This window comes from Balaenoptera ricei, chromosome 18, assembly GCF_028023285.1.
Source record: "Balaenoptera ricei isolate mBalRic1 chromosome 18, mBalRic1.hap2, whole genome shotgun sequence".
In the NCBI taxonomy this organism is placed as follows: domain Eukaryota; kingdom Metazoa; phylum Chordata; class Mammalia; order Artiodactyla; family Balaenopteridae; genus Balaenoptera; species Balaenoptera ricei.
Window position 1 is genome coordinate 16,110,149 of NC_082656.1, and position 26,592 is coordinate 16,136,740.

General features: G+C 39.9%; 2 protein-coding genes across 2 annotated transcripts in view; one reads left to right on the forward strand and one right to left on the reverse strand.

Moving 5' to 3' along the window:
• NEK5 (NIMA related kinase 5) overlaps nt 1-26,592 on the forward strand; it is a 62,270-nt gene that overhangs the window by 22,823 nt on the left and 12,855 nt on the right. The window contains 15 exon segments of the mRNA XM_059903333.1: nt 371-457; nt 2,337-2,391; nt 3,693-3,893; nt 3,971-4,052; nt 5,789-5,922; nt 7,927-8,111; nt 10,575-10,641; nt 11,480-11,596; nt 12,714-12,800; nt 14,359-14,451; nt 16,940-17,020; nt 17,246-17,314; nt 19,070-19,196; nt 23,566-23,676; nt 24,752-24,889. Coding sequence (XP_059759316.1) covers nt 371-457; nt 2,337-2,391; nt 3,693-3,893; nt 3,971-4,052; nt 5,789-5,922; nt 7,927-8,111; nt 10,575-10,641; nt 11,480-11,596; nt 12,714-12,800; nt 14,359-14,451; nt 16,940-17,020; nt 17,246-17,314; nt 19,070-19,196; nt 23,566-23,676; nt 24,752-24,889 — 1,634 coding nt within the window.
• Nucleotides 24,821-26,592, reverse strand: part of ALG11 (ALG11 alpha-1,2-mannosyltransferase) — a 32,538-nt gene continuing 30,766 nt past the window's right edge. Inside the window, exon 5 of the mRNA XM_059903335.1 lies at nt 24,821-24,924. The gene's annotated coding sequence lies outside the window, so the exon portion shown is untranslated. The remainder of the gene's footprint in view (nt 24,925-26,592) is intronic.

A 26,592-nucleotide genomic window follows, 5' to 3' on the forward strand; every position in this document is an offset into this window, starting at 1 on the left:
TTTCTTCTTTGTTTACTTTTATGTTTTCCAAATTTTAAATCATGAGATTGCATTACTTTAGTCATTGGAAAGAGGGAAGTCTTTACATGTGGGAGTTTTGCAATGTAACAATGGTACCTCTTCGTGCAATCTTTAAGCCATAAAATTTTTTCTAATGTGTAGATTTTGGGGAGGTGAATTATAAGCTTAAAAATCCATGAATTTTATTACTATATTATTAATATACAGTGTTTTACTTTATTTTAGTATGTGAATACATCAAATTTTGTGTGTCCATTTTTATACTTTTTTCTTGCATGTATGTGTATGTCTTAAGCCCTTTCTTCAGTAATACACTGTGTTATTTTATTATTTAATATAATTTTGCTAGTACCATGGAACTTGCTAGAACTTGTGTTGGAACGCCTTACTACTTGTCCCCAGAGATCTGTCAGAATAAACCCTACAACAATAAAACGTGAGTTGCTGACTTTTGGTTAGAAAGTCGCAGTAAAATCTGATGCATTCTTTTTTATGGTGCTTTTGTAATTTCATTTTCTTCACCTGTGAAATGAGGCTCCCAGTACTGTCTCTGACCACTTCAGTGTTCTCTGAAGGTTTTGAACTTATTTAGAAAAAAGACATTTCTTTTGAAGATGCAAGTGATAGAAAGAATAACATTGAAAATCGCAGTCACTGTGATGTCCATCTGTGTATTTGATTCTCATGCTTTCTAAGCCCTGTTTAGCCTATTGCAGGAAAGTGCTGTAGATGGGTCAGAAAACGGTGAGGCTGGTGACTGAGCACGGGTTTAGCAGCCAGGAATCCTAATATTGACTCAGTCGGCAATTTGACCAAGTCAGTCCATCTCTGCGGGCCTCAGTTTCCCTACCTGCAACAAAGAGAGCTGGTAATTGTTAAGGCGTAGGTAGATAGGTAATTGTTAAGGCATCTTCCAGCTTTAAAATTCAGCTAGCTTTTATGTATGTGGTACCAGAGCGTACCGTCAGGAGTAATATTAATATACACAGTGATAAAAGATGAAGATGAGGTAGTTTTTACTTCCATGGAAGGAGAAGGAAAATTTTTCACTTTTCAAAGCTGTCTGCCAGTTGAACCAGTTGGCTTTGCAGGAAGACTGAGTTTCTTTGTGGAGTTAATTGTCTGTTTGTTTAGGAAAATATCCAAGGGATGTTTGGCTGTTTGACTTTGAAAGAGAGGGCAAAGCCCTAAAAAAGAATGGTAAACATTTCTCCGAATAGTGAAAGAGCAGGCAGTTTTTTGGAGACAGCCTCTGACTTAGAGAAGGGGTTTGGCCTCAAGCTGAGCAGGAATGCAGCTTGTGTAGCCGGGGTAGGAGGGCAGGCTGTCCAGAGCAGAGCACAGTGCAACAAAGAGAGACCCCTAGCTCCGTAGCATTGCTTTGTTTCCTTGTACTGCTTTTTAAGGATTTGAGTCAACATTTAAATTTGCTGGTCTGATGCTTTCAATAATTGGAAGATCCTAGCGGTAATTGTTACGAAACCAGATTCATTTGCCTGATGAACAGACAAGCCAAATGCTGAGGCCCCGAGGTTTGCAGCAGAGAAAGGGTTTATTCACAAGGCAGCCAAATGAGGAGACTGGAGTACAAGTCTTAGATCTGCCTCCCTGAAGGTGAGGGGCTTGAGATATTTATGTGTGGTCTTTGGCGTGGTCTTAGGCGTGGGGAAAGAGGATTGGAGGTAAGGAAGAGGTGAGGTAACTGGTGTTCTGTACAGACATATCTGAGTTACATCCTTCTTCATAGGATGCATGTTCAAAAATGGAGGTGTTTAGCATGATCAGAGAGTGGTGTTTTTGGCCCTCTGAGGTCAAAAGGTCATTCATTGGACACCTGCACAGGCCTAGTTTTAGCACATTTTTTTCAAGTTCATTGAGTACCAGATACTCTGGTCATCATTTAATCTAACTTTGGTTTTGTCAGTAGCCTTGAGTAGAATATTCCTTTCTAAATCAACCAGATGTCACCCTTTGAATCAAACAAATCCATGTTTGAGTTCTGCCTTCCACCTCCAAATTGCTCAAAATTCCACACATGTACACATTTTCTTCGAGCTCATCACGTGAAGTAAATATTGAGCCATCAGATTCTAGCAAAGCTTGTATACCTTTTCTTTGCTAGGATTCTGACAAGCTACAAATTTTCCCTCTAGTCTTAGTAAGAGTAAGAATTGATAATGTACTGAAAGCATTTGTGAAAACTTGTCAACCTATATAAAATTGTAAAGATGCACAAATATAATGCACTGTAAAGATAAAGGTTTTCATTGAGAATTATTGATATTTCTTAGCATGTCAACTCTTATCTTACCCAGGGATATTTGGTCTCTTGGCTGCGTCTTATATGAGCTCTGCACACTCAGACATCCTGTAAGTATATTAATCATCAGATTAATCTTGAACTATTGAAAACTATATAAATGCAATTAACCTCTTGAGAGGAAAAGGTTAATGTTTGGTTTTATTAGATTGTTAAAAATTATATGGACAAGCTATTAACAAGAATGACAGCTCCATATATACTGACATGGGAAGATATCCAAGCTATATTATAAAGTGAAAAATTCAAGTTGGAGAATAGTACATGTAGCATAGTTCCATAAAAATAAATTGTGTGTGAACATATCAACACATAATCAGCAAAGGGAAAAGGTGCATGGGGCGAAGATTGTCGGAAGCCAGGCACAAGCTTCCAAGAACCTTTCCCAGTAGAGTCACACAGGATGCACTGATTTCTCCAGCAACAAGTTGTGACAATACATGTGAAATGTTATCTACCAGGGAAGCTCATTCGAGACCCAGTGTCCAGGGTTTTTGTTGGGACTGGTCATGTAGGCACCTCTGCCTAGCATGTGCCAAGCTTCTAGATTCCCAGGAAGAAAGCAGGTATTCAGCATAAACCATGTTGTTTGCACAGTGTGGGGAAAAAGAGAGCCACTCGGAACATTTTGGGAATGATGAGAACTCTCCTGAAATCCAAGTTCCCAGATGCCAGCCAAGGGCCAATGTAAGCAGGCCTTTCTAAGGATAGCAGTCTTAGACCATCTATGTTAACTCTTTTGTACACAGCTGTCGTTTTGTTGTTATTGTTATTATTATTATCATTATTTTCAAATAGTAAGTGTCAGATAGTAAGTGTCTAACCCAAACCTGATCTTTTCTGCCACACCATTCTGCCCAACATTATCATTATGTGTAAATGATGATTTCATACAATGGAATGTTTTCTGGTTTATGAAGAATTTTTGAGGAAATGGTTTATGTTATGTTAATTTAAAAAGCAAGATGTAAAATTTCATATTGTTATGATCTCAACTTTGTAAAATAAACATTATTTTTAAAAAGACTAGAAGGAAATATACCTCTGGGTGGTGAAATTGTATGTATTTTCCCTGTTTATAATTTCCTATACTTTCCAGTTTTTTAGAATGAGTAAATATTTTGATAATAAGAAAAAAACTAAAAAAACCCTTGTTTTAAGTAGGACAACATTTCATTGAATAACCGCCTACAGTATCTACTCATGAAAGATTAGTTGATGGAAACAATTCAGGGTAGACCATAGTGCTTCTCATTAAAGCTATATAACATTGTTTTGTTTCTTGATATTACTTTAAATACTAGCATTGAATTTTTCTCTAATTTAGTATCACCATTCCTTGTCTTTTCAGTTTGAGGGTAACAACTTACACCAGCTGGTTCTGAAGATTTGTCAAGCTCATGTTCCTCCAATACCTCCACGGTTTTCCCATGACCTACAGTCCTTAATATACCAGCTCTTTGAAGTATCTCCCCGAGATCGACCATCCATTAGTTCCATTTTGAAAAGGCCCTTTTTAGAGAACCTTATCGCCAAATACTTGACTCCCGAGGTGAGATTTGAGGCGATTCTGTTTGGATTTTGACAGAGATTTTTACTAGCAGGTCCTGACACACCGTTTGATTTTAGGTCATTCAGGAAGAATTCAATCACACCCTCAGACATAAAGCAAGATCGTCTGCTTCTCGACCTGCTGGGAAGGTGGTCCCAGGTAAGGATTATTTAACCGTGCAATCAAAAAACATTTATTATGTCTCACGCAATGATTTATAATATATGGCTGATAACTTTAGCAGAGAAATTCCTCCAAATATGTTGAACATGGACATTTAAAAAATATAAGCAGTATAAGCAGAAGAAAAATTATCTTGTCAAGTGGTGACCTGGGGGCGTGCCTGTATATCTAGTTTATGCATGACCTGGAGGATTCATCTCCTCTCTTCTCATCAGTCGGGAAAACTTGATGAAACAGTGGATGTGCTGATAATGAGATGCTCAAAGAGGTAGAATCTAAACTTAACTTTTGTGTAGGGAAGGGATAGAGAGTCAAAGAAGGTTCACAGACAGACATGAAATCATGAAATGAAGCTTATTTTTCTGAAATAGAGAGAATGGACTGGCGATTAAGAGTTCTCCTGCAGAGGCCTGTTGGAGCTGAAGTTAGGATCTCGGACCTAATTGGTAACAGTGGGAGAACGTTACTATGTGACCCCCAAAGAAAGCAGCTGATACTTTATGGTAATGATAAATGGAGAAGCAGTTGTAGTGGTGGTGTTAGGAATCAGCTGATGAAGTACTGTGTGTGTGTGTGAAAGAGAGACAGACAGACAGACATTAAAGAGAAAAATTACTAATTCAATTGATATTGTGAAATAAGAGCAGCAGGATTTTTAGCCACAACCAAATGTCTCAACTTTAAGGATGAGGAGTAGAAAATCTCTCCAAGGAACAGTGATAGGGGAATATTATCCACTGTGATGGAGAAAATAAAGTGAGGAAAGTTATAAAGGGAAAGTGAATTAATGATTCTGCCATGTTTAATTTCGTTTGCCATCGTTATATATTAGTCGAGATTGAGCATGTTTAGAAAGTAGATAAGTAGAGGACGAGAGAAAGTGTATTGTCTACACTCCTAATATAGGACAGATAGGAAAACAAGAACACATTTTTTTTTTTCTATTTATTTTTGGCTGCGTTGGGTCTTCGTTGCTGTGCGCTGGCTTTCTCTAGTTGCCGCGAGCGGGGACTACTCCTCGTTGTGGTGCGTGGGCTTCTCACTGAGGTGGCTTCTCTTGCTGCAGAGCAGGGGCTCTAGGCGCGAGGGCTTCAGTAGTTGTGGCGCGCGGGCTCTAGAGCGGAGGCTCAGTAGTTATGGCGCACGGGCTTAGTTGCTCCACGGAATGTGGTATCTTCCCAGACTAGGGATCAAACCTGCTTCCCCTGCACTGGCAGGCGGATTCTTAACCACTGCGCCACCAGGGAAGTCCCAAGAACACATTTTGAAGGTGACAAACACAAATATATTTGAAGACCTACTCATCCATTTCAAACAACAATGCAACATGAATGCTGTGGCCAGATAACCCAAGCTCTGATGACTACATTTAATTACTTGTAATTAAATTAATTTAGTTAATAACTTAATTACTAAATATGCCATTATGTCATGCATAGTGTTTCCATAAATGTTAATTCCCCAATTTTTAAAAACTAGTGTTATATATTACTAGAAATATGTAAAGGAACACTGGAAAAAATGGTTTCCTCCATTCAAAGAAAATGTGTAGTAATTTTCCATCAGCACTTCTCTCCATGGGTATAAATGTCTCTGGTTAAAGAGAACTTACTGTGTTATGAAATGCCCCTTATACTTATACTCTCACAAGCATAATATTAATGATGTGGAAATTTTTAAAAAATTAAGTTGTTTTATTCTGGTTAAATAAGATTTTAAAATACAGAAAGTGAGATTCCAGGGAAAGTGCCTGCCAAGATCAAGGATATCAGTGCCATTTAAAAGGAAGGACATATTATATAGAAATGAATGGAGACCGCCAGCTGGAGCCCAGAAGCCCACATCTGTAAGTCATGCTAAACTCTTCCTCTGTTTTTTTTAGTGGATGGCATATTCTACAGAACTACTTGCACATGTTCATGAGGTACAAGGTCATTACTTGGGGGTTCACTAGTTTTGTACTTGTAATAAAATTCTGTAATGAACATTAAAGTGGTACTTCATGGGACAGCTTCAAGTTGTTATTTTTAACAATGCTGTATTTCCTTATAAATATTCTATACATTAGTTTTTGTTTTCTTTTTATAATTCAAATTCTTTTAATTTCTTTAAGTAAATAAGGTTTTTCTATATAGGACAAGTGAGTAGCATAGTGGCAGAAAACATGCATTTCATACTCTTAATTCTGATGTTATATATAATTGAGAAATTTTTATTATATAATCATTGATTTTTTTCCCCAGAGTTTCTTTATGCCAGTTATTTGAATCCACTTCAGCAGAATGTTGAATCTTTTAATTTACGCTAGTGAAATGCTTCTGGTACATAAAAATGGCTATTGTATTTTAATTGAAAAATTGTATTTTAAAAGAAGGCTCATGGTAAAAAAAAAAAAAAAAAAGAAGGCTCATGGTATAAAGTATGTTGTGATTTAGGATACTCTGTAGCAAACCCTTTCGGAGACAAAAAAAAACCAAAAACAAACATCTAAAAGACTGAAGGATGGATGAAGTTAGGAGAACACATTGACATTTTCTTAATCCTTTTGAAAGTTTCTCCTAATGCAGTGAAACGAACAGGTCTGCACAGGAGCCGTCTCTGATGTTCTCATTACCGTTTGGGACTTCAGAGAAAATCCTAAAGAAGCTGTTTTTTCCTTCCAATACTTTTCTCTATTTCTAGCCATTTTTCAAGTAATTAGTAGTAACTTCTTTGGGTTGTACATAGGCAAACATTGTAAAACTAAGAAAACGACTTCACACTTTAAAAGATTTTTAAAATAAATATACAATCTATGTTTAGACTGATAAGCCAAATTTTATACATTTACTTTAATATTTGAATAGAACTATATAAATGTGCCATTTTTGTAAGTTAAAGATGGTTAAATATCTACAATTCCATATGGTTCATATGTATTTATATATGAGCCATATAGCATTAAAAAGAACAAAGAATGTAATGTGTTACTTCTTTACAGTGAGGAAATTTCAGTTTTAACCACTTGTTTGGTTACTCATATTTCCAGTTATAAGTTCCAGGCCTTTCCAAAGGTTTGATCTTCTTTTTTTCTTTTGTTAGCAACTGTTAAATGGACAGCATGGTCACCATAAATTGACCCTATTTTGCTATTTAGCAACAGGGTCTTGACTGGTTTTCATATGTTAATCTGGTCTGATTCTTGTCTTCCAGCTCAGTGGCCTCTACTAAGGAATGCTAAGATAAACATTTGTTTCTGGTTCTCCTCCTCTTATTCTGTTCTGGTTGGGAAGGGTGGTGAGGCTAGCTTGAGATGGTCATAAGCTGGTCACAACTGTTACATGACTTTTCTTGTGTTTACACAGGAAGAATTGACTCTGAGTGATGCAGCATCTTCTTTCCTTCCAGTCATGTTGCCATTTTGTATTTAGCAAATTTATCAGAACCTAAACGTTTTGCAAATCCCCAGATCTGTGAGTTGCACAATAAAGTACAGTATTCTTCCATAAAGTCTAGTAAGGTGTAAATAAATTTATGAAAAATAAGAAATAATAATGCTGAGTTTAGTTTCAGATCTTGGGTTGGACAGATACTCACTCGCTAAGTACTTTTGATACACTAGCCATGAAGTATACATGATTCATATTCACACCTTAGCAAAATTATAAACTACTGCACTACAGTACTTAGACTTCTAAAACATTTTTCAGTTCGAGGATTTGGGGATTCTAAGATTACTCAAAAACAAGTCTAGAGCAAAAACAAGATAGCTTCAATGCCTTGTCATAGCTATGGTCACTACCAAACTGTCAATTGTTATAGATTTTAATCATGTATTTTTAAAATATCTCTCTTCTTTTTAATCCCTCAGATAAAAATGTTAGAAGGACCCAAACTTGCTGCAGTGTGTGGACATTATGATCATTATTATGCTCAACTTAACTTGTTGAGGAAGAGAGCCAATGGACAAAATTACCACTATGTTCCTCAAAAAGATACCAGAGTTGAGGAGAATTATAATCAGGAAGAAAGCCACAGTCCATCTCCAGGTCAATGGTAATGTCATAGTCTACTTAAACTTTGGTCCTCTGAAAATAGTTTGCTATATCAACATTTATTCTGAAGTCCTTCCAAATTCTCCTAAAACATCTGGGAAGAACTTCCAGACTCTTCATTTAAAATACTTAATTCACAGTTCCCTTGACCCTTTTTCATCTTAACTTTGATGTAGCTAATCTTATTCATGTAGCCATTTGACTGTGGGAACAGATTAATGCTCTTGAATTTTTAATGTCTTTTTCTTTTTCCTAGTAAATTCCACTATCTGGGAGTGATGAAAATAGTTGTATATGTATCATTTTCCAAATATTAATATTAACATTATTAATATTAATCAATAATAATTGAATTGTAATCAAATTATAATTTGACACCTACTGAAAAGTGAAATATATTTCATTTAGTATTTATATTCTTGGGATTTTTCAGAATATGGATGTATTAGAAAGAAAATAATATAATTATGGTGTACTTCCAAAAAGTTTACTCCATAACAAATTTCTACAGATCTACAATACTTTTAATGGTTTCTTTCACACTGATGTCAGTGTTCTATGATCAGAATGATTGACACCCATCCACAGCCCTGAAGACCGAAGTCTGAGAGTCATGTTTTTAAAATACTTTTGCCATCACATTTTTTCTTTCAGTGTTGGGAATTTGCTAACTTTTGGTGTCTGTGGTTATTTATTGTTGAAATTTTGGACAAACAATGAAACATATGAGTCTATATGATGGTGATCTCATCAGATAGCTAATGAAAATTAGATAAGCAAGAATAATAAAAGAATGATTTCTCCAGAAATGTGTGGTGGGAAAAGTAGACGTTTTATTTTTAAAGATATTGGGTGCGGTTATGGTTTTTTTCCATCTTCATAACATATTTTTAATGACCTCCATGATCATCAAAAGTTATGTGTTCCATTAGTTCAAATTATAATATTCATATAGGACTCAACTAATGAGTGACATATTTTACATAAGAACTAGGTACAGGCACAAAACTCCCTTTCCCTTTTCTCAGCCACTGGGAAACTGCGTCTTCCACCCTTTATCTAGATATGAGAGCTGTCAAACTATCAACTATTTTGATTATGTATGATTGTATCTCCCAAACTCTCACATAAAATGGTAGAAAGGTCCTTCTCTTCCCTGTATGCCGCTGCCCATCATCTTACTGTGTTCCAGGCTGCCCCTCTGATGACTGGCAACCCCTCCTCATTGTTCTTCCAGGCCCCCTGCCCAGCTTTCTCTCTATCAGAGCTCCAATTCCATGGGAATCAAGTCTTGATGTACTTGTCTGGAGGAATAACAACGTATAGAGAGTTGGGGAGAGAAAGAAAGACAGAGAGAGATAGACAGAGAGAGAAAGAATGTCTCTTGGACAGCCCCTGGATGGCTGAATAGTTTTTCTCATGGAGATAAGTTTCTGAGAGGAGTGCTACATGTTAGCCCTCATCTGAGTCAAGCACAATCAGTGTGTCAGACGCTGGTCAGGAACCTTCACAGAACTTCTCTCTTCTAATCCTCACATCACCCCCTGTGAGATTGGTATTGTGCTCATTTTACAGATGGGGAACGAAGGCCCAAAGACCGTAACTAGCTTATGATTTCATCATATATTTCTAAACGGCTGATTTATTAACTTGACTCTTCAGAAACTGGGGACCACTCATCCTGATGTGCCTAAAGGAGTTTCTGAAATGGCAGTTCTGTCTTTGGAGCCCAGGAAGTTGCTAGAATTCCAAAGAACTTTATCACTAGCTCATAATATGATCTGAAATGTGGTAGTTTTTGTTTAGCAATCTGTAATGACAGAAATTCTTGTAGGAAATTCTGAAAAAAAGATAAATATCTAGAACATAGGTACAAACCTGAAAACTGTTTGACTAGAATTGACCAGAATTGTGCTGGAAAAATACTTAAACATTGTGAGAGATGGAGAAAGCCTCATTTCTTTATTCATTAAGCATTTGTGAGCCAGCGTGAGGAGCAGAGGTGAAGGGAGGGTCCCCCATCCTGCTCTAAGGAGCTCAGGGTATCATGCAGGCTATAGAAGAGCAGCTATCAGTGCAGTCAGGGTGACAAGGCTATAGATTAGATACCTGCACACAGCATGAGAAGATCCTGCTACGGGTTTTTTCTTTTTCCCTTCAACATATTATAGACTATGGGTGGACTGATTTGTGCCCTGAAGAAAAATCATTGTAACAGAATATTTTTCGGTTCTATCCTCTCCTGTATCCCCAGTTTTACTGTTCTCTTTACCTCCCTTTCTTCTTGATTTCAAAGATATCTTCTTTTCCAATGTACACATTCTGTAACTTTGAATTACTTCTTGAACTCAGAACGTCACAGGTGAATTGTGAGTCTCATTACAAAGCTGAAAATTCACTTGTCGAATTGGTGCCTATGATGAGTTAAAATTTCTACTCAGGCTGAACGTTTGTATTTCCTAAGGCTTGCTGAATACCTTCAGAGGAAATGTGAAGCTCAACAACATAAGCTGAAAGTGGAAAAGCAATTGGTAAGTAAAATACCAAATATAAGAGGCCATCAGGAATTTTCTCATGCTTTCTCTGTTCACAAATATTCATGGATCCTCAAGTCAAAGTTCATTCCACACAGATGATTAAGACTATTCCCCACTTTCCCCGGTTTTTAATAGCTAAAGAAGAATAATGGGAATAGGCTTCAGTTAGGGTCTGGGAAGCCTAGTCCCTTCCCTGGCTCCATCACTTGCTATGTGACCTTAGGCAGGACATGCCACCTCTCTGAACCTCAATTTCCTTATCTATAAAAGCTGTAGATGGGCTTCAAGGTCCCTTTCAGTGCTGCAATTCTTTGATTCTATTTTATTAGAATTCTACACATTTTCAAAGAGGGACTACTGTATTTTATTTGAAATGAAAGTTAACCTTTACTCTTAAATATAGTGTCAAAATTCTGGGGCTGAGCGAGCTTGGTTACACCTCCTATTTGTATTGCTCTTATTTTGAACTGCTCAAAAGTTCTAGTTCTCTTCCCCTACCTAATCTCATGCTCCAGGGGTTGCTAAACTTTTACAGAACTTTGATTTCACAATTATAATTTAGCAGTTCAGAAAATGAATCTAGGTGTCTCACATGGTAGTGTAAAATATTGATTGCTTAGGCTAAACAACACAAATGGTTTTATTTTCTTTACTTTTTAAATGTTTCACACTTACACTAAGAAAATTCTACTGCTCAGTATAAAAAAAAACAAACTCCCAAATACTGAGATTGATGATATAATTATTGTTTAAAGGATGCGGGTCAAGGTCAAATCATAAGATGTTTCCAAAATGCAAGTACGCTTTATAAGTTATTTCATTCTAATAATAGGGTATTCGTCCATCTTCCGCTGAGCCAAATCACAATCAGAGACAAAAGCTAAGAAGTAATGGGGAAGAGCCTGGATTCCAGGAGCTGCAGTTCCAGAGAAATGAAAGGAAGGAACAGGTTAAAAACTGTCTGCTTCCAGGGCTACCGTTGTACTTCTCTCATTGTCTTTTGTACCGTAATGGGGTGTTGCTTTTAGCGTCTACGGTGCACCTGAGAGAGCCCGTTACACAAACACTTGTTGGACACAGTGGTGTGACACGCCATGCTGGGGTTCAGGGGAGAGAGAGATGTGTATTTCACCTTCTCAGAGAATGCAGTGTCGATGAGTTCACAAGGCTTTTTACCTCAGATTGATAAAGTAACTGTCCATCCTGAACATTTCTGAAATTTGGATTAGTTCCCTAGGGCTGCCTTACAACAAACTGGGCGGTTTAAAACAACAGAAATTTATTGTCGCACAGTTCTGGAGGCTTGAAGTCCAAAGTCAAGGTGTCAGCAGGGCCACGCTCCCTCTGAAACCTGGAGGGGAATCCTTCTTTGCCTTTTGCTAGCTTCCGGTGGCTGGTCCATGATGTTCAGATGCCCTGGTTTGCAGAGCCACAACTCCAGTCTCTGCCACCGGCCATGGCATCCTCCTGGTGTGGCCGTCTTCTGAACAGGACACCTGCCGTATGCATTAGGGACCCACTCTGCCCCAGTGTGACCACATCTTAGCTTAACTACTCACATCTGCAATGACACTGTCTCCAAATAAGATCACATTCTGAGGTCCTGGGGCTTAGGACTCCAACGTATCTTTTGGGGGGGGGACAAAATTCAACCTATAACAGGATTATATATAAAGTAATTGTATGTCAGTAATGCATTTGGGGTTATATATAAAAATGAGATTGTCCCAAGAGGCCGTATCCTCACTGGGGGGAAGTACCACAGCCAGAGTGTAAGGCAGATTATCATTTTTGGGAGCAACAGCTTTTCCCTTACTATATATCACACATTTTGAAATTCATAGACTGTCTTGGGGACTTCTCTGGCGGCCCAGTGGTTAAGACTCTGTGCTTCCACTGCAGGGGGCGCGGGTTCGATCCCTGGTCGGGGAACTACGATCCCGCATGCTGCGAGGCGTGGCCAAAAACAAAAAATAAAATAAAAATAAAATCATAGGCTGTCTAGAGATTATTCTGTCAAGTTGTTCGCAAACATTTAACATTTCGGGATTGGGATTGCTTTCCAGGAATACTGGAAGCAACTAGAAGAAATACGCCAACAGTACCACAATGATGTGAAAGAAATTAGAAAGAAGATGGAGTGTGAACTGGAGGTAAATAAATTCGTTCTTCTAAAGGAAGTGTTGCTCTACTGATTCAGAGCTAACTAAACTATCAGGTATTAAAAGTAATGCTCTTCTCATTGAAAAGATAAACTTTATCATGCAAACTTTTTTTTTAAGTAGGAAAACTGTCAGATTTAATGGAAGCCTCACTTTATTATGGTTTACTTGAGGCCACACAAAGTGATGGGGCTGAGAGTCTCAGTTAAGAGTGGCTGTTATTAAAAGTATGGTTGATCATCTTCCCCATGAATCAGTCAATAAATATTGACTGAGCAGTACTTTACTCCAGAACTGGATTAGATGCAGGAAGTAAGTTCATGCCCGTTGGGTAGGAAAAGAGACGAGCATTTATTGAATTCAGCTATACTGGAATAGTCTCATATGCAGGGGTAAGATTTGAAAGTCCATATAAGGCAACATTTGAGTGCAGTGGAGATGATTTTTGAAAAATTCCTTAAAGGCGCCACCTTGGAAAGTCATTCTTCCAATTCTCAGATCATTGCTTTTTCAGTAGAGCTCCAGATGAGATAGCTGGCCCGTGTCTGGAGACCACAATGCATGAAAAACACCCCCATGTTTAATTAGAAACACCCTCAGTGCCCGGGAATGTTCCTCCTATGACGGGCCGGTGGGCACCAAGACCAGCCAAGGACACAGCTGGCCTCTCGTCTCACACGCACTTGAACTACACACTCATTGTGTAGAACCTGCCCACACTACTGAAATTGATCTTTCCCTCTCACCCTGCCCCACCCCTGAGGGCATACAGACGAACTAATATAGGTGAAATGAGCATATGGTACAACTCAATTGTGTGTACTGGGCTCTGAGCTAGAGCTTTCACATACATATCTCCTTTACTTATAACAGAAGTTAAATAACTCATCCAAAGTCACTTAGATATTACAAGGCAGACTAAATAAATATCTGATTCTAAAATGTCTACTCTTTCTAAATAGGTAAATAAATAGTTGGAAAGATATGAAGCAATGATCCAATAAGGCTGAATCTGGTTAAGCCCTGTGAGGGCACGGGAGTGAAGACGAGTGGTGTGAACGGGGGGAGGATTCTTCTGGAAGAAGAGAGATGGGGCCAGAACTGGGTCTGAGAAGAAGAGTAGGATTTGGAGAGGCAGAGCTAAGGAAGAGGGCATCTGAAGGAGCCACGCAAAGCTTCATGGCCAATGCCATGGGAGGGGGCAGGCTGGATGTCCTTCTCCCCAGAGCAGAGGTCTGGTTAGGGGTGGGGAGCCTCGTGCCATCATCAGCCCTGTTTTTAAGACAGGTCTGCGATGGGAAGCCTGCGTCCAGGAAAGATGGACAGCAGACTTTTCTAGAGAGACCAGGAAAGAAGCACTTGGGGGATACCAGAGGGAGCCATAGAGGAAAGAAGCCATAAGAGAGCTCTCTCCAGCCATGCCCACTGATCCTCCCGAGGCCAGTGTCCTCATTAGATCCCATTCAGGTCTAGCGGGCGACGTTCAGAAAGTGGCCTTCAGAACTGACGCAGAGCCAACCTTGTTGACTGTGTATAATTTATGTTGAAGGAAGACTCAACAATAAGTCATAAAACGTATTTGGTGAAGAAGAGTGACCTGCTCATCCACCAAGAGGCACCTGAGGAGGAAGCACCTGTGCAGGTGATGGTGGTTCTTAGACGATGCTGCGTTTCCCAGGGAGTTCGCTCCAGCCCGCTGTTCCTGCCCCTCCCTGTGCGGTAGAATCATGTGGGAAAGTTTTAAAAAACGGAAACAGGGAATTCCCTGGCAGTCCAGTGGTTAAGACTCCTGTGTTTCCACTGCAGGGGGCACGGGTTTGATCCCTGATAGGGGAACTAAGATCCCGCATGCTGCGCAGCGCGGCCCTAAACAAAACAAAACAAAACAATAATGAAAAACCAAACTCAAACACCTGGGCTCCACATGGCCTGGGGTGGGGCCCAGGTATCCCGTTTTCAAGAGCTGGCTGGTGAGTTAGTGCAGCCAAGTTTGAGAACTGCTTGCGGAAATGTTCTCTGATGGTGTTTGAGTCCGAGTCTCAGACGCGTGGGTCTGTGAATCTGATGGTTAATTTCTCTTCTGTTTCAAACTTACCTTTTTGGCATTAATAGGGAACCGGGCAGAGCTGAATTATCAAATGGCTCTCAAAAGACTCTTCTTTTCCTTCTGGGAGGTCTTTCCCCTTCATCTTCAAGGTGCCCCGAGGGCTTGACTGAGGGTAGGTCAGAGGAGCCCATGCTGAGCGAAGGCTGAACAGCCTCCCTGAGTGTTTTGCTTTGTGAAAACCTGGAGACCTTCACAAGAGGCGGTGCCGAGAGCTCTAAAGTGGACTGAGGTTGAATTTTCCACCCAGTGGGGTGGATGGGGCTTAGGGGTCTAATGTAGTTGTATTTTAAGGGAAATAAAGCAATATGACACTTCTCATGCAATTGAGACAACCAGACTACACAATCAAATCAGACAACCAACCTCACAAATATAAGACACAGAAGTCACGTCTTGTTTCAGAGTGTGTAATATTGCAAGGCAGGAAAACACCCTTCCCAGGGTTGCAGGGCAAACAACTGATAAAAATTCAAACTGACAGATGCGGTGTGTGAAGTACGTAGACGAGGCAGTAATTAATTCTAAGGGGGAGATGATAGGGACCTAATGTAGAATGGTGGAGAGAAAAGAGCATTTATACACACACACACACACACACACACACACACACACACACACACACGGAGACTCATAAGTTTCTGGTTCGGAAGGAATAGTACATTTTACCAAGATGGGGAAGAGTGGGGAGCAAGCTTGTGGGAGCAGGGCACTCAAGAGAACCACTTTGGACATGTTGAGTCAGGAAGATCTGAGAGATCACATCCCCGCTTTGCTTCCACCTGGAACACGCTTTCCCCAGACCTTCATAAGCCAAGGTCCAACACCATTCCAGGGCTTAAATCAAATGCCATATAGGCTTTTCCTGTATTACTCTCATCCCCTATTCATTTCCTATGCTATTACCCTATTTTATTTTCTTGATAACATTTAACACCTTCTGAAATTATGTCATTAGTTTAACTCATTGATTACCTATCTTACTCCAGTAAAATGTGAGTTCCGTGTCAGCAGGGACCTTCTGGTCACATTCTGCAGCAACCCATTGTGTAGGACAGTATCTGGCCCGTAGTGGGTGCTCAGTATGAAGTTGTGGAATGAATATTAAAGTGAAGATGGTATCAAACAGGCAGCCGAATATGTGAGTCTGAAGCTCAGAGGGGAGGAAAGATCAAACCGGAAGAGACACGTTTAAGAGTCATTGCATAAAGATGGCATTTAAATTCGTGGGAGTTACTGAGACCCCTTTGTATTAAGGAAGAGAGGGGCAATCATATGTGCTGTGTGACGGCCCTGAATAACACCTGCTGCTGGATGTGTTAGGAAAACACTGATTGTACTCAGAGACCCTCAGTTGAGTAGGCAGATAACAGACTTACATATTTTAGAAAGATTTTTCGGCAAATGTTTAAACGCAATTTTGGCATTAAAATAAGTTTATATCATCTAGAGGAAAAAAAAAAAAAAAAAAGGAAGAGAGGGGCAGAGGGCCCAGGACTGAACGCCGAGAAAGCTCAGGATTTAAAGTTCACCTCTTGACCATTACTTTGAAATGCTTGCCAGTACTTTTACAGCCTTCTCCTCCTCCTTCAAATTGCCCATCAATTTTTCGAGCCCCCTCCTTCCTTTATACTGTCATGAGCTGTGCACTTTTTTGTTTTCCTGATTAAGATCATAAGCCTCTTAACAGAAGGATCTTATAGTCAAAATTACGTTCTTGAATTAGATTAGTTTGTATTGGACTGTGATAAACATTGTCACATTGTAGCGTTCCACCTGCCCACTGCAATGCCAGTGTTAAATGTATTAATATTTCACGTTAATGGACACTGTGCCCAAGTTGTTAGTGGACTGTTGTTAACTGTCCTTTGCAAAAGGTATGTTTTCATTCTCAAATCAATCATCAGATTCATTCGAGAAATCAAATAACGTAAACAGACCCTGCTGTGAATTCAGGGGGGTTGTGAAAATATAATTGTTTGATCAATATTAAATGCTAGATTTTAAGTTTTCTCTAAATTTTCAGGATATTGAAAGAGACTTGAAACAAACTGGACTTCAGAACACAAAGGAAAGTAAAATTCCAGAACAAAAACATAAAGCTAAGGTAATAAACATTTTGTCTTAAAGTTTCATTTTAAAAATCTGGCTGGGGATCTGCACCTTGCAATCTGGGTTGCCTCTAGGATTTCACCCCCTACTATTTTATGGAATTGCCTTATTTTGTGATGTTAGACTAATGGTTTTAAGTATCTGTAATGTCAAAGTGGGAGTTGTAATTTTAAGGTTTTTATTGGAATGCGAAACAGATTTTTTTCTTGCTTTCTTCTAGAGAGGGGTAAAGTTTGAAATTAATTTAGACAAATGTATTTCTGATGGAGACACCCTCCAAGAGGAAGAGGTATGCCATTAAGTAAAATTCTATTAGTAGGGATGAGAAAATGAGTGTCTTAATAGCATGTTTCATGAACTTTTCCCATAGAGGGTAGGGAGAATTTTCTAAAATCTTCCTAGAAGGATGTCTGGTGTTCAGACAAGTCTTCCAAAGTATTTTTTATCCTTCCATTCTTTTTAAACTTGAGATTATTCCTATAGATGGATTATTCCATTTTAATTTATTGTTCTATTATAAAGGAGCTTTTTCCTCATAATAGTAACTTTTAAATTATAGCCAGATTAAAATAGAAGACATAATATATAGTCAACAACTAATACACTCACCTAAAAAACATGTAAATGAGCAGTTATCCAGAAATCATGCACATTTATTTTAGATCTTGATTGGTTATTGATAACTTTGTACTGGTCTTTGGGTAAATCTCAGTTATGCACATGGGCTTGAATTGAAACAGCAATAAATGCATGAATATAGTAAACTCAAACCTCATTTTATTACTTGATTTCAACATCTTTTTAAATCCCATTTTTTACCAGAGCTGCTAACAAATATCAGAATTAACTGATTTGTGTTTCTGTTTCACCTTCTCCAAGTTTGCCTTTTAAATTACCAAAAGTTAAGTATGAATATGTGTATACATATATATATATATATAAATTATATACTCAATTTCTTCCTTTCATGTTTTTTTATTGGCTTAAAACTTTTTTTAATGTTATTTCCTTCAGATTTGTGTGTGTGCATGTGGTGAAGGATTCTTTTTTTTTTTTTTTTAATAGACTTCATGTTTTAGAGTAATTTTAGGTTCATGGCAAAATTTAGCAGAAGGTACAGAGATTTCCCATGGAGCTCCTGCCCCCATCCCCCGGCACATGCAGCTTTCCCTACCATCAACATCGCTCACCAGAGTGGAACATTCGTTACAATTGATGAACCTCCACTGACACATCATAATCACCCAAAGTACATAGGTTACCTTAGGGTTCACTCATTCTCTGGGTTTTGACAAATGTGTAACGACATGTATCCATCATTATAGAATCATACAGAGTATTTTCACGGCCCTAAAAATCCTCTGTGCTCCACCTATCTTTGAGATTTTTATTAGCCTTTTGCTACAGAGACTTCAGTAGAGTGGTGGTAGTTAGCGCTCACTTGTAACCACTAGGCCTCTAAGTGTCCCGGACGAGGGAGCAGCTCTTGGGACCTGGGACCCGAGGGCTGGTGCATCCACGGTGCTTCTGTGAAGTGAGGCACTGAAGTTGGCCCGCTAGAAAAAAGAATGGACTCCAAACAGTTTTATCTACCAGTTTGTTCATCCTTTGTTATTCTCTGCTTTGATATGCTTGAAATAGAGTGATCATTTTAATTTTAATTATGGAATATTAGGAGCAGTTTCAGGGACCTGATTGGGAATGTTAAAGCTTAAAGCAGGGCATAGATGAGCTAACCTTGAAAGTTCCTTAGAATGGAACTGCAGGAGAATAAGACTGAAAGCAGGAAGTCTGCATCAGATTCGCTGCCACGTGATCAGTGCTTGTCACTGTTGACAGGGAGAAGAAACGAACACATTCCTGCTTCTGTTGTGTTCCAACACAGTTCTAGTTTTAAAACCCTACTGATTCATGTAATAAACATACATTGAATACTTACTGCATACCTCGGTAAATGTTATTACTGGGAGCATGAAATAATTTTCAAACTTTTTTCCCCCCAAATATGGCTTATTTCTCATGAAACACCATGAAATTGCTTTAGGCAATGGATATACTGAGTGAAACTTTGACCTTTGAGGACGGCATTAAGTTTAAGGAATATAAATGTATAAAGGAGCATGAAGATTATACAGACAAAGCATTTGAAGAACTCTGTTGCCTGGAAGCAGGTATGTGTCCCTTCAAAGCTGCGGATGAGAAGGAACCCTTTTATTGGCAGTCATCTCGAATGCTCTCCTCCTCACTCGTCTCCCGTGATTTGACTGTCTCCTGCCCCCCCACCTCACCCTGAACTGGACGGAGACCTGGCCCCTCTGACTCTGCCCACCCCAGGGGTCACAGCCCCTGGGACCCACCCTCCTCTCGGCTCCACACCGTCTCCTGGGGGCAGTTTCACCTGCTCTCTCAGCTTCCGGTCCTCCCGGCCCACACTCGTCCATCTTTCTCAGGATCTCCTGGATGGCTCCATGGACAAGTACCACTAGCATCTCAGCCTCGGCGTGTGGACAATCCAGCTTCTGCGCCCTTTCTTCCCAGGGAGCCTTTATTTCCGGTGATGCCCTCACCAGGCCGACAGTCCTGCTGTCATGCCTGGGGTGGTTTCTACTCTGAGATGTCCCTGAGTCTTCTCCTCTTTCATTCCCTCTGCCCTGTCCTGTCTCAGCGGGGCGTGTGCTAGGAAACACATGGGCTTTGCAGACCGTAGGGAGTTCGAATCCCAGCTGGTGCTGCCACTTTCTGTGTGTGCCCTTTCACAAGTTACTTCAGATCTCTGAATCTCAGTTTCCTCTTAAGAGCGAGGAGAATAGTACTTGCCACCTAGGCTTATTGTGAGGACTAAAGTGAAAATTGATATATTAGGTGCTTAATTTAATATATGCTCTTCCCTTAATTTTCCCTTTCCCTTCCCCTCACTGAATTGCTTTAGTCTCCTATGCGTCCTCCCTTTCTCTAGTATTTCCCCTTCATTCTGTAAGTAATTGCTACAGTCATCCTGTCATATTATTATTCTACTCAAATTTTGTTTTGATAATGCCTGTAGGATACAGTCTTTTGCACGTAGTATCACATTTAACACTGCGTGGCGTGATCCTGTGGTGACCCCCCCCCCTTTCCTGCCCCATCACCCCCTCTCTCTTTCCACAGATGATGGGATCCACACAGCCTGCTGGAGCCCCATCTTCCCTTGCAGCTATGTGAGCATTCACACACCCTGGCTCGCCTCAGTTTCCTCTTCCTAGAATCATACACTTTGCCTCATTTCTACCCGGAAAAATCTTTATTCAATTCAGCAGGCATCTTGTGGAGAATCTCCCTTCTGCCAGACTGTGCTAGGTGGGAGGGACCTCAGAGATGAATGAAACCTGGGTCTGCCCTCAGAATCACAGAATTGTCATGAGCCAAAGAAAGGAAACCCAAAACATGCTTTCTGAGCCCCAATACTAATCATTGTTCGAGTGCCAGCTGGCTGGAGAGTCAGGGGGGTGCCTCTCCTACAGAGCGTGGCATGCCAGGGAGCTTGGGCTTTATCCTGTGTGGCGACTTTCAATCAAAGGGAATTAAATGTTATTTGTGATGGAGAAAGATCATGCTGGCTGCCATGTGAAGGATGTGTGGAGGGGCAGGACTGAGGGCAGGAGACTGGTCCAGGTGGGAAATGACAGGTGCACAGGGCAGGCCAGTGCAGTGACAATAGACACCAGGTGTGAACTGCTGAGTGTGGGGACTGAGGAGGAGAAGAGGGTCCCAGTCTTCTAATTCAGATGGACGAGGCTATCACCAGCCAAACAGGTGCATACATCACGCAGAGGGAGGTCAGTAGAGATAATGTAATGGTTTAAATTTGTAACATATTGAGTTTAGGTCTTTCTGAGCACCAGCTGGAGGTGTTTAGAAGGTGCTAGCTGAGTAAGACCAAAGCTCTGGGGCAAATCAGGGCTTCCTTAGCATATGCACAGTATGTCAGCCTTGATGGTGGTGGAAAACACCTAGGCACGGGGACTGGAGCGAGAAGGAAATGGAGCTTAGGACAGGTGCTTGTATTGTTTAAACAAGTTTTGGGAGAATCAGAAGAGAGTGACGCCAAAGAAGGAGAGAAGGTTCTGGATGGAGCCTCAGGGCTTGGCAGTATCAACTGGAAGAGAAAGACCAAGTGAGGCAGGTTGAGTAACAGCCCACAGGGTTTGGTTATCAAGGGCCCTGAGTGGCCTCAGTGTGAGCAATTCCAGCGAAAAGGATGAAATCAAAAGTTATTCTTTGCATGAGTTCTCTGGGAAGAGAAGAGAGTGGATTATAAGTCTCAAAAGACATGGCTGCTTTTTTTTAGATTTTCTTAAAAAAACACTTCATTAGTTTGATGCTGAAAACGGTCTCTTAATTTAAACTGGGCTCCCGTAATTACTATTCAGGCTGAACAATTTCCCATATGTTTATTGACATCTGTATTTCTCTTGTGAATTATGTGCTCACATCCTTTATCCATTTTTCTACTGAAAATGGCATTTTTTTTTCTTTATAAGACTCATTTAAACTGAACCTTTGCCTGAAGTACGTATTGCAAATAGTTTTCCCAGTTGGTCTTTAGATCTCATTTGTAGTAACAACAGCAAATATGTGTGAGTGTGTGTGTGTGTGTGTGTGTGTACATATAACTTGAGAATTAACTTTACAAGAATCGTGCAGAGCATATGAAGGAAACTATAAAACCTTACTGAGGTATTTAAAGATTATTTGAATAAATGTAGAGAAATAACACTGTTATATATTGGAAATATTCATTCCAAATAAATATATGGATTTTTGGCAATTTCAATCAAAAGCACAATAGGATTTTTTTCTGGTGTGAGGAGATCTTGGAGATTCTTAACTAGCCAAAAAATTTAGAAAAGAAGAGCATTGAGGGGCACTTGCCCTTCCAAATATCAAACTGTATTATATAAATTATAGTCATTAAAACAATGTGATACTAGCACCAGAATAAAAAAAGTAATGAAAAAAGAGAAAGTTTAGAAACAAACTCTAGTATGTATCATAATTTAGCATATGCTAAAAGTCACATCATAGGTCAATGGGAAAAGAAAGAATTACTCAAATAAATGCTCTAGGACCAACTGGTTAACAATTTGGGGGAAATTGTGAAATCAGACCCTATATAATGATACAACAAAACAAATTCCAAAATAAAATCAAAGAGTTTATATGTAAAAAAATGAAGTTATATATCAGAAAATAAAATGAAAGAAAATATAGGTGAGTATTTTTTTTGGCTAGGGAAGAATTAGCTATTCAAAATACATAGGAAAAAAATCGCAGAATAAATTAGTAATAGATTCAGCTTTCACAATGAAAGCCTTTGGTAAAGAAAATATTATAATACTAGCCCCTAGAATTGTCATTTTCAGTAGTTTACCTAGGGAAATTAACCATAAATGTCAAAAAAATTAACTACAAATGAGTTCATTAAAGTGTTGTCTATAATAGTAAAAAATTCTAGCAATCTAAAAATCCAGCAAAAAAGAATTAGTTAAATTATAATATATCCATGAAACAGAATACCATGTTTGCTTTAAAATGGTGGTGTAGAACAATATTTAATAATACAGATATGGTATGTTGCTAATTGAAAAGAACAAGTTATAAAAGGGTGTGTAATATTTGGCCCATTTTTTGTTTCAAAACGAAGCAGAAACTATATGCAAGAAGGAAATTTTGAAATTTTAAGTCTCTGGAGAGTGGGATTGTGGTAATGTTTGTTTCCTTCTTCTTATCTGATCTCCAGATTTCCTATAATGAAACATACTAATAAATAAAGAAAATGATAACACAAGTTATTTTTTAAATAAGGTAATGGAACAGTTGCATTTCCGTGGAAACTGACTAAAGTTCACGTAAATGCCTCAAGAATTTGTCCATTCATGCCGTTAATATTTCTTTAACGTTAAATATATTGGCTAGTCAGTCAAATGTTAACAATAAAAGTGAAACAATTTTAAACCTGTTTATAATTGCAGTCTTATAAGTTATGATCTATCTATGTCTTAGTCCATTCAGGCCACTGTAACAAAATACCGTAAACTGGGAGACTTATAAACAATATTTGTTTTGCACAGTTCTGGAGGCTGGAAAGTCCAATATCATGATGCTGGCAGATTCAGGGTCTGGTGAGGGCCCGATTCCATCTTTTTGCTGTGTCCTCACTTAGCGGAAAAGATGAGGGAGCTCTCTGAGGTCTGTTTCATAGGAGCATTAATCCTATTCATGAGGCTCCACCCTCATGACCTAATCACCTCCCCACAGCCCCTCCTCCTAATACCGTCACACTGGGCATTAAGTTTCAACATATGAATTCGGGGGGGGGGGGCATGTAAACATTCGGTCCATAGCAATCTGTATTAGATTGAGGGTGGTGATTTCTCTGCTTTTGAAGGTACCAGCTGATGGACTCCAGGTTTCCTAAGAACTATTTCTTGCAGTTAGTCACACTTGGACTGCTTTGAGGTCAACGAGTTATTTCCTTACACCCAGGGTTGTTCATTCCAGATGCTGCCGCTGCAGAGGACAGGAGACAGTGGGATGCTGGGCCTCCTCAGACTCTGCTACAGATGATGGCCGCGGCCGACGTCACCTCCACCGGCTCCACTGCGCCTGAGGGTGAGGCTGACATCAGTGGCACAAATTGTCAGCAAGAGGAGAGCGAGGCCCCAAAGGCAGCTGTGTTCACCCCAAATGCTAGCGCTCACCCTGACTTGACAGTTCTCAGTTTTCAGTACAATCCCGATAGATTTGTATTAAATACCTTTCAAAGATATTGTTTTGGTCTCTCCCCTACCTCTGCGGAGACTTGCCTACTAATTATTCTAGACAATTGGCCACTGTAGCTATGAGAATGTAAAGGAAGAAAGATCCAGGTTCCCACCTTCCTCCCAAGGAGAGACAGGTGGCTTCATTTGCCTTCCCGTGCTAGCCTAATAACTCCCTTGCAGTTTCTTAGAGGGTCGTTTTTTCCTCAGTAACATCAGAACTGAAATATTAGCTGTCCCACAAGATTTAGAGAGTCAGTGCAGAGATATATATCAAATTGCTTTGTAAACCAACGTGCTATTTCCATGTTAGCAGTGTTTAGGATATGATGATATTTTCAACCTAAATTCCTTCATTTTCATTTGGGCTTCTGGCATAGTCTTTCCTTAGCAGAGAGTCCCAGCAATATCTGGGTGTGATCTTACAGGTGGTGGAGATTTTTATTGCCTATTTCCTATGTTCTTCTTGATAACATGGGGCTGGGGGAGAGCTAAAATTTATACCCATCTTATAAGTTGAAGTCTGTAAGTATATCACTGATATTAGTAATTAAAAGTGTGTGAATTGACCCATATTTATACTATTACAAAATATATTGCATATCATCAAATTTACAAGAAAGGGCTTGCGAACATAATACAATTTAATCCATCCTAAGCCAATGAGACAGTAAGAGGGGAAACCTAATTTAAAATAAATAGAATAGAAATGTCAACATACCAAAACAGCCAGTTTACGGGGCAAAAAATGACTCTCCTGCCCAACAGTACATGATAATATTGTCGCTAAACTTTTCTGTATCTCAGCTTCCTTGCTAATAAAATGAGGGGTGGGATTAGGTTACCTCCAAGGATCTCACATTCTGTCATTTTATAAAAACTCAAATGAAGCATTTTTAGTTTCAATAATCCAGGCTCCTTTTCAGACGGCCGAGTGATTGTGATTGAAGGCATTCCAGAAAACAGGAAACAGTGGAGGCTTGAAACACCGGGAACTTTAATGAGGGTTTTGACAGCAGCACATCTAGCAAGTAGCTCATCTTCTGCCAACGATGGAGAATTTGGTGTGTAGTTTACTTTTAAGAACATAATCAGTCCCCTGTGGAATTTTGTCAGATGTGTAAATGCAGAATGGGGATAAAAATAGCCTGGAGAGAGAATTGGGAGGGTGTCTAAGCCTTTTCAGAAGCTGATTTGCTTTGTCCAAGCCTGTTCCAAATGCCATTAACAAAAGACTTGAACTTCAGAGAAAAGTAGGATATTTTCTGTAATGTGATGGGTTGACAAGTGATGAAATGTTAGGTAGGAAGGACCAGTGGATTTGTAGGTGATGAGATAGTGCTTGGTGCTGCCTCACGGAGTCCGTTTATTCTGACAGCTCTTCAGCAGACTCAAATTACCATCCTGTGGGCTGTAAAATACATCTTAATACAGTTTTTTTGGCTTTGGGTTTTTCTTGCCTCCAATGTTTAGCAAGATTATGCTGCTGTGGACTTTAAGGGGAACCAACCGTTACTTTCTAAAGTTCGAGGGAATTCCTACCACAGTGGGGATTTGGTCCTCCACTGTGTGTGCAGGTGTAAACTGCTACGAGCAAAGCCATTTGGGGCAGGCAGGTATCAAACAAAGAACACCTGCGCAGGGGCGCGGTTTCAGGGCTGGGGTTGCGGAGAGGCGAGACTGAGGCGGGGCGGAGGCCTGGTTAGAAACCTGATAGTGATGGAGGCGGATGCGTGGTTACAAAGTTAAAGAACAACACTGAGAATAATGCAAGAGTCGTACCCGACTGTTTCTGAAGAGTGAGTCTGCCAGTTTGTGAAGCTCAAGAAAAGGGGAATCTTTGTGAAATGTGAGTCTTAAAGAATGGACAGCATTTTATTGAGGAAAGAATATTTCAGGTGAGGAGAACTTGCAGATCCACAGGCCTGAGAGACGGAGAAAGACGGTATGATTAAAATCTAGGCGTCAGAGAAGGGACCAGAGTCCCTGAGTAGATGAAGTCCTTCGGTGTTATTACTTATCTCAGCTGCCACACTTAAAACTCAAGGCGGGGGTAGCAGTGCAGTGGGGAGAGAGAGAGAAAATGCATCCCTGCCTTCAGGGCTCTCTTTCAAGTACCTTCAAACCACAGACGGCAGTGTGATTGCATGTCTGCTCTCTCCCCTTCTATCCTGGGATAGAAACATCATCTGTAAGGATGGGGCTGGGGGCCGGTGGGGAAGAAGTTTTGGGCTGGTCTGGCTTGGCCTGGAGGCCAAGGGCTGGGGCCACAGACCGGGTAGGAGGGGGGGGGGGCGCCCATCTTTCAGGACACTGCGAAGGTGACATACTGGTTGCTATGATGTGTCTTCTTGGGTTTGTTCCTGTGCTTCTTGGAGAGAGTCATAGAAAACTTCATTTGATCTTGCATACCAAATTAATTAATTCATGAACTTACTTCATTTTCGAATGGATGGCTTTACATTAGGCATATATGAGTAATTTAACAAGTGGGATTAAACATAGGAACTTGCCTCCAAGGGTAGCATTCAAAGCAAAATGTAGGTATTTTCTTTTGCAACCTGCTAAGGGTGCAGGCATCCCCTCCCCCCCCCAGCTGTGCTTTCTCTGCTCTTTCAGCCTCTAACTCTGTTGTTGGCCTCACCCCATCTTTCCTATCCCTGTAGCAAGCTTGACTTCCTGTCTCTGGTCATCTCTTCTTTCTTTACCTCTCCCTCTGCACCCCTGCCAGATAATCCTAAAAATCCTTTTAAATCCTGCACAAGAT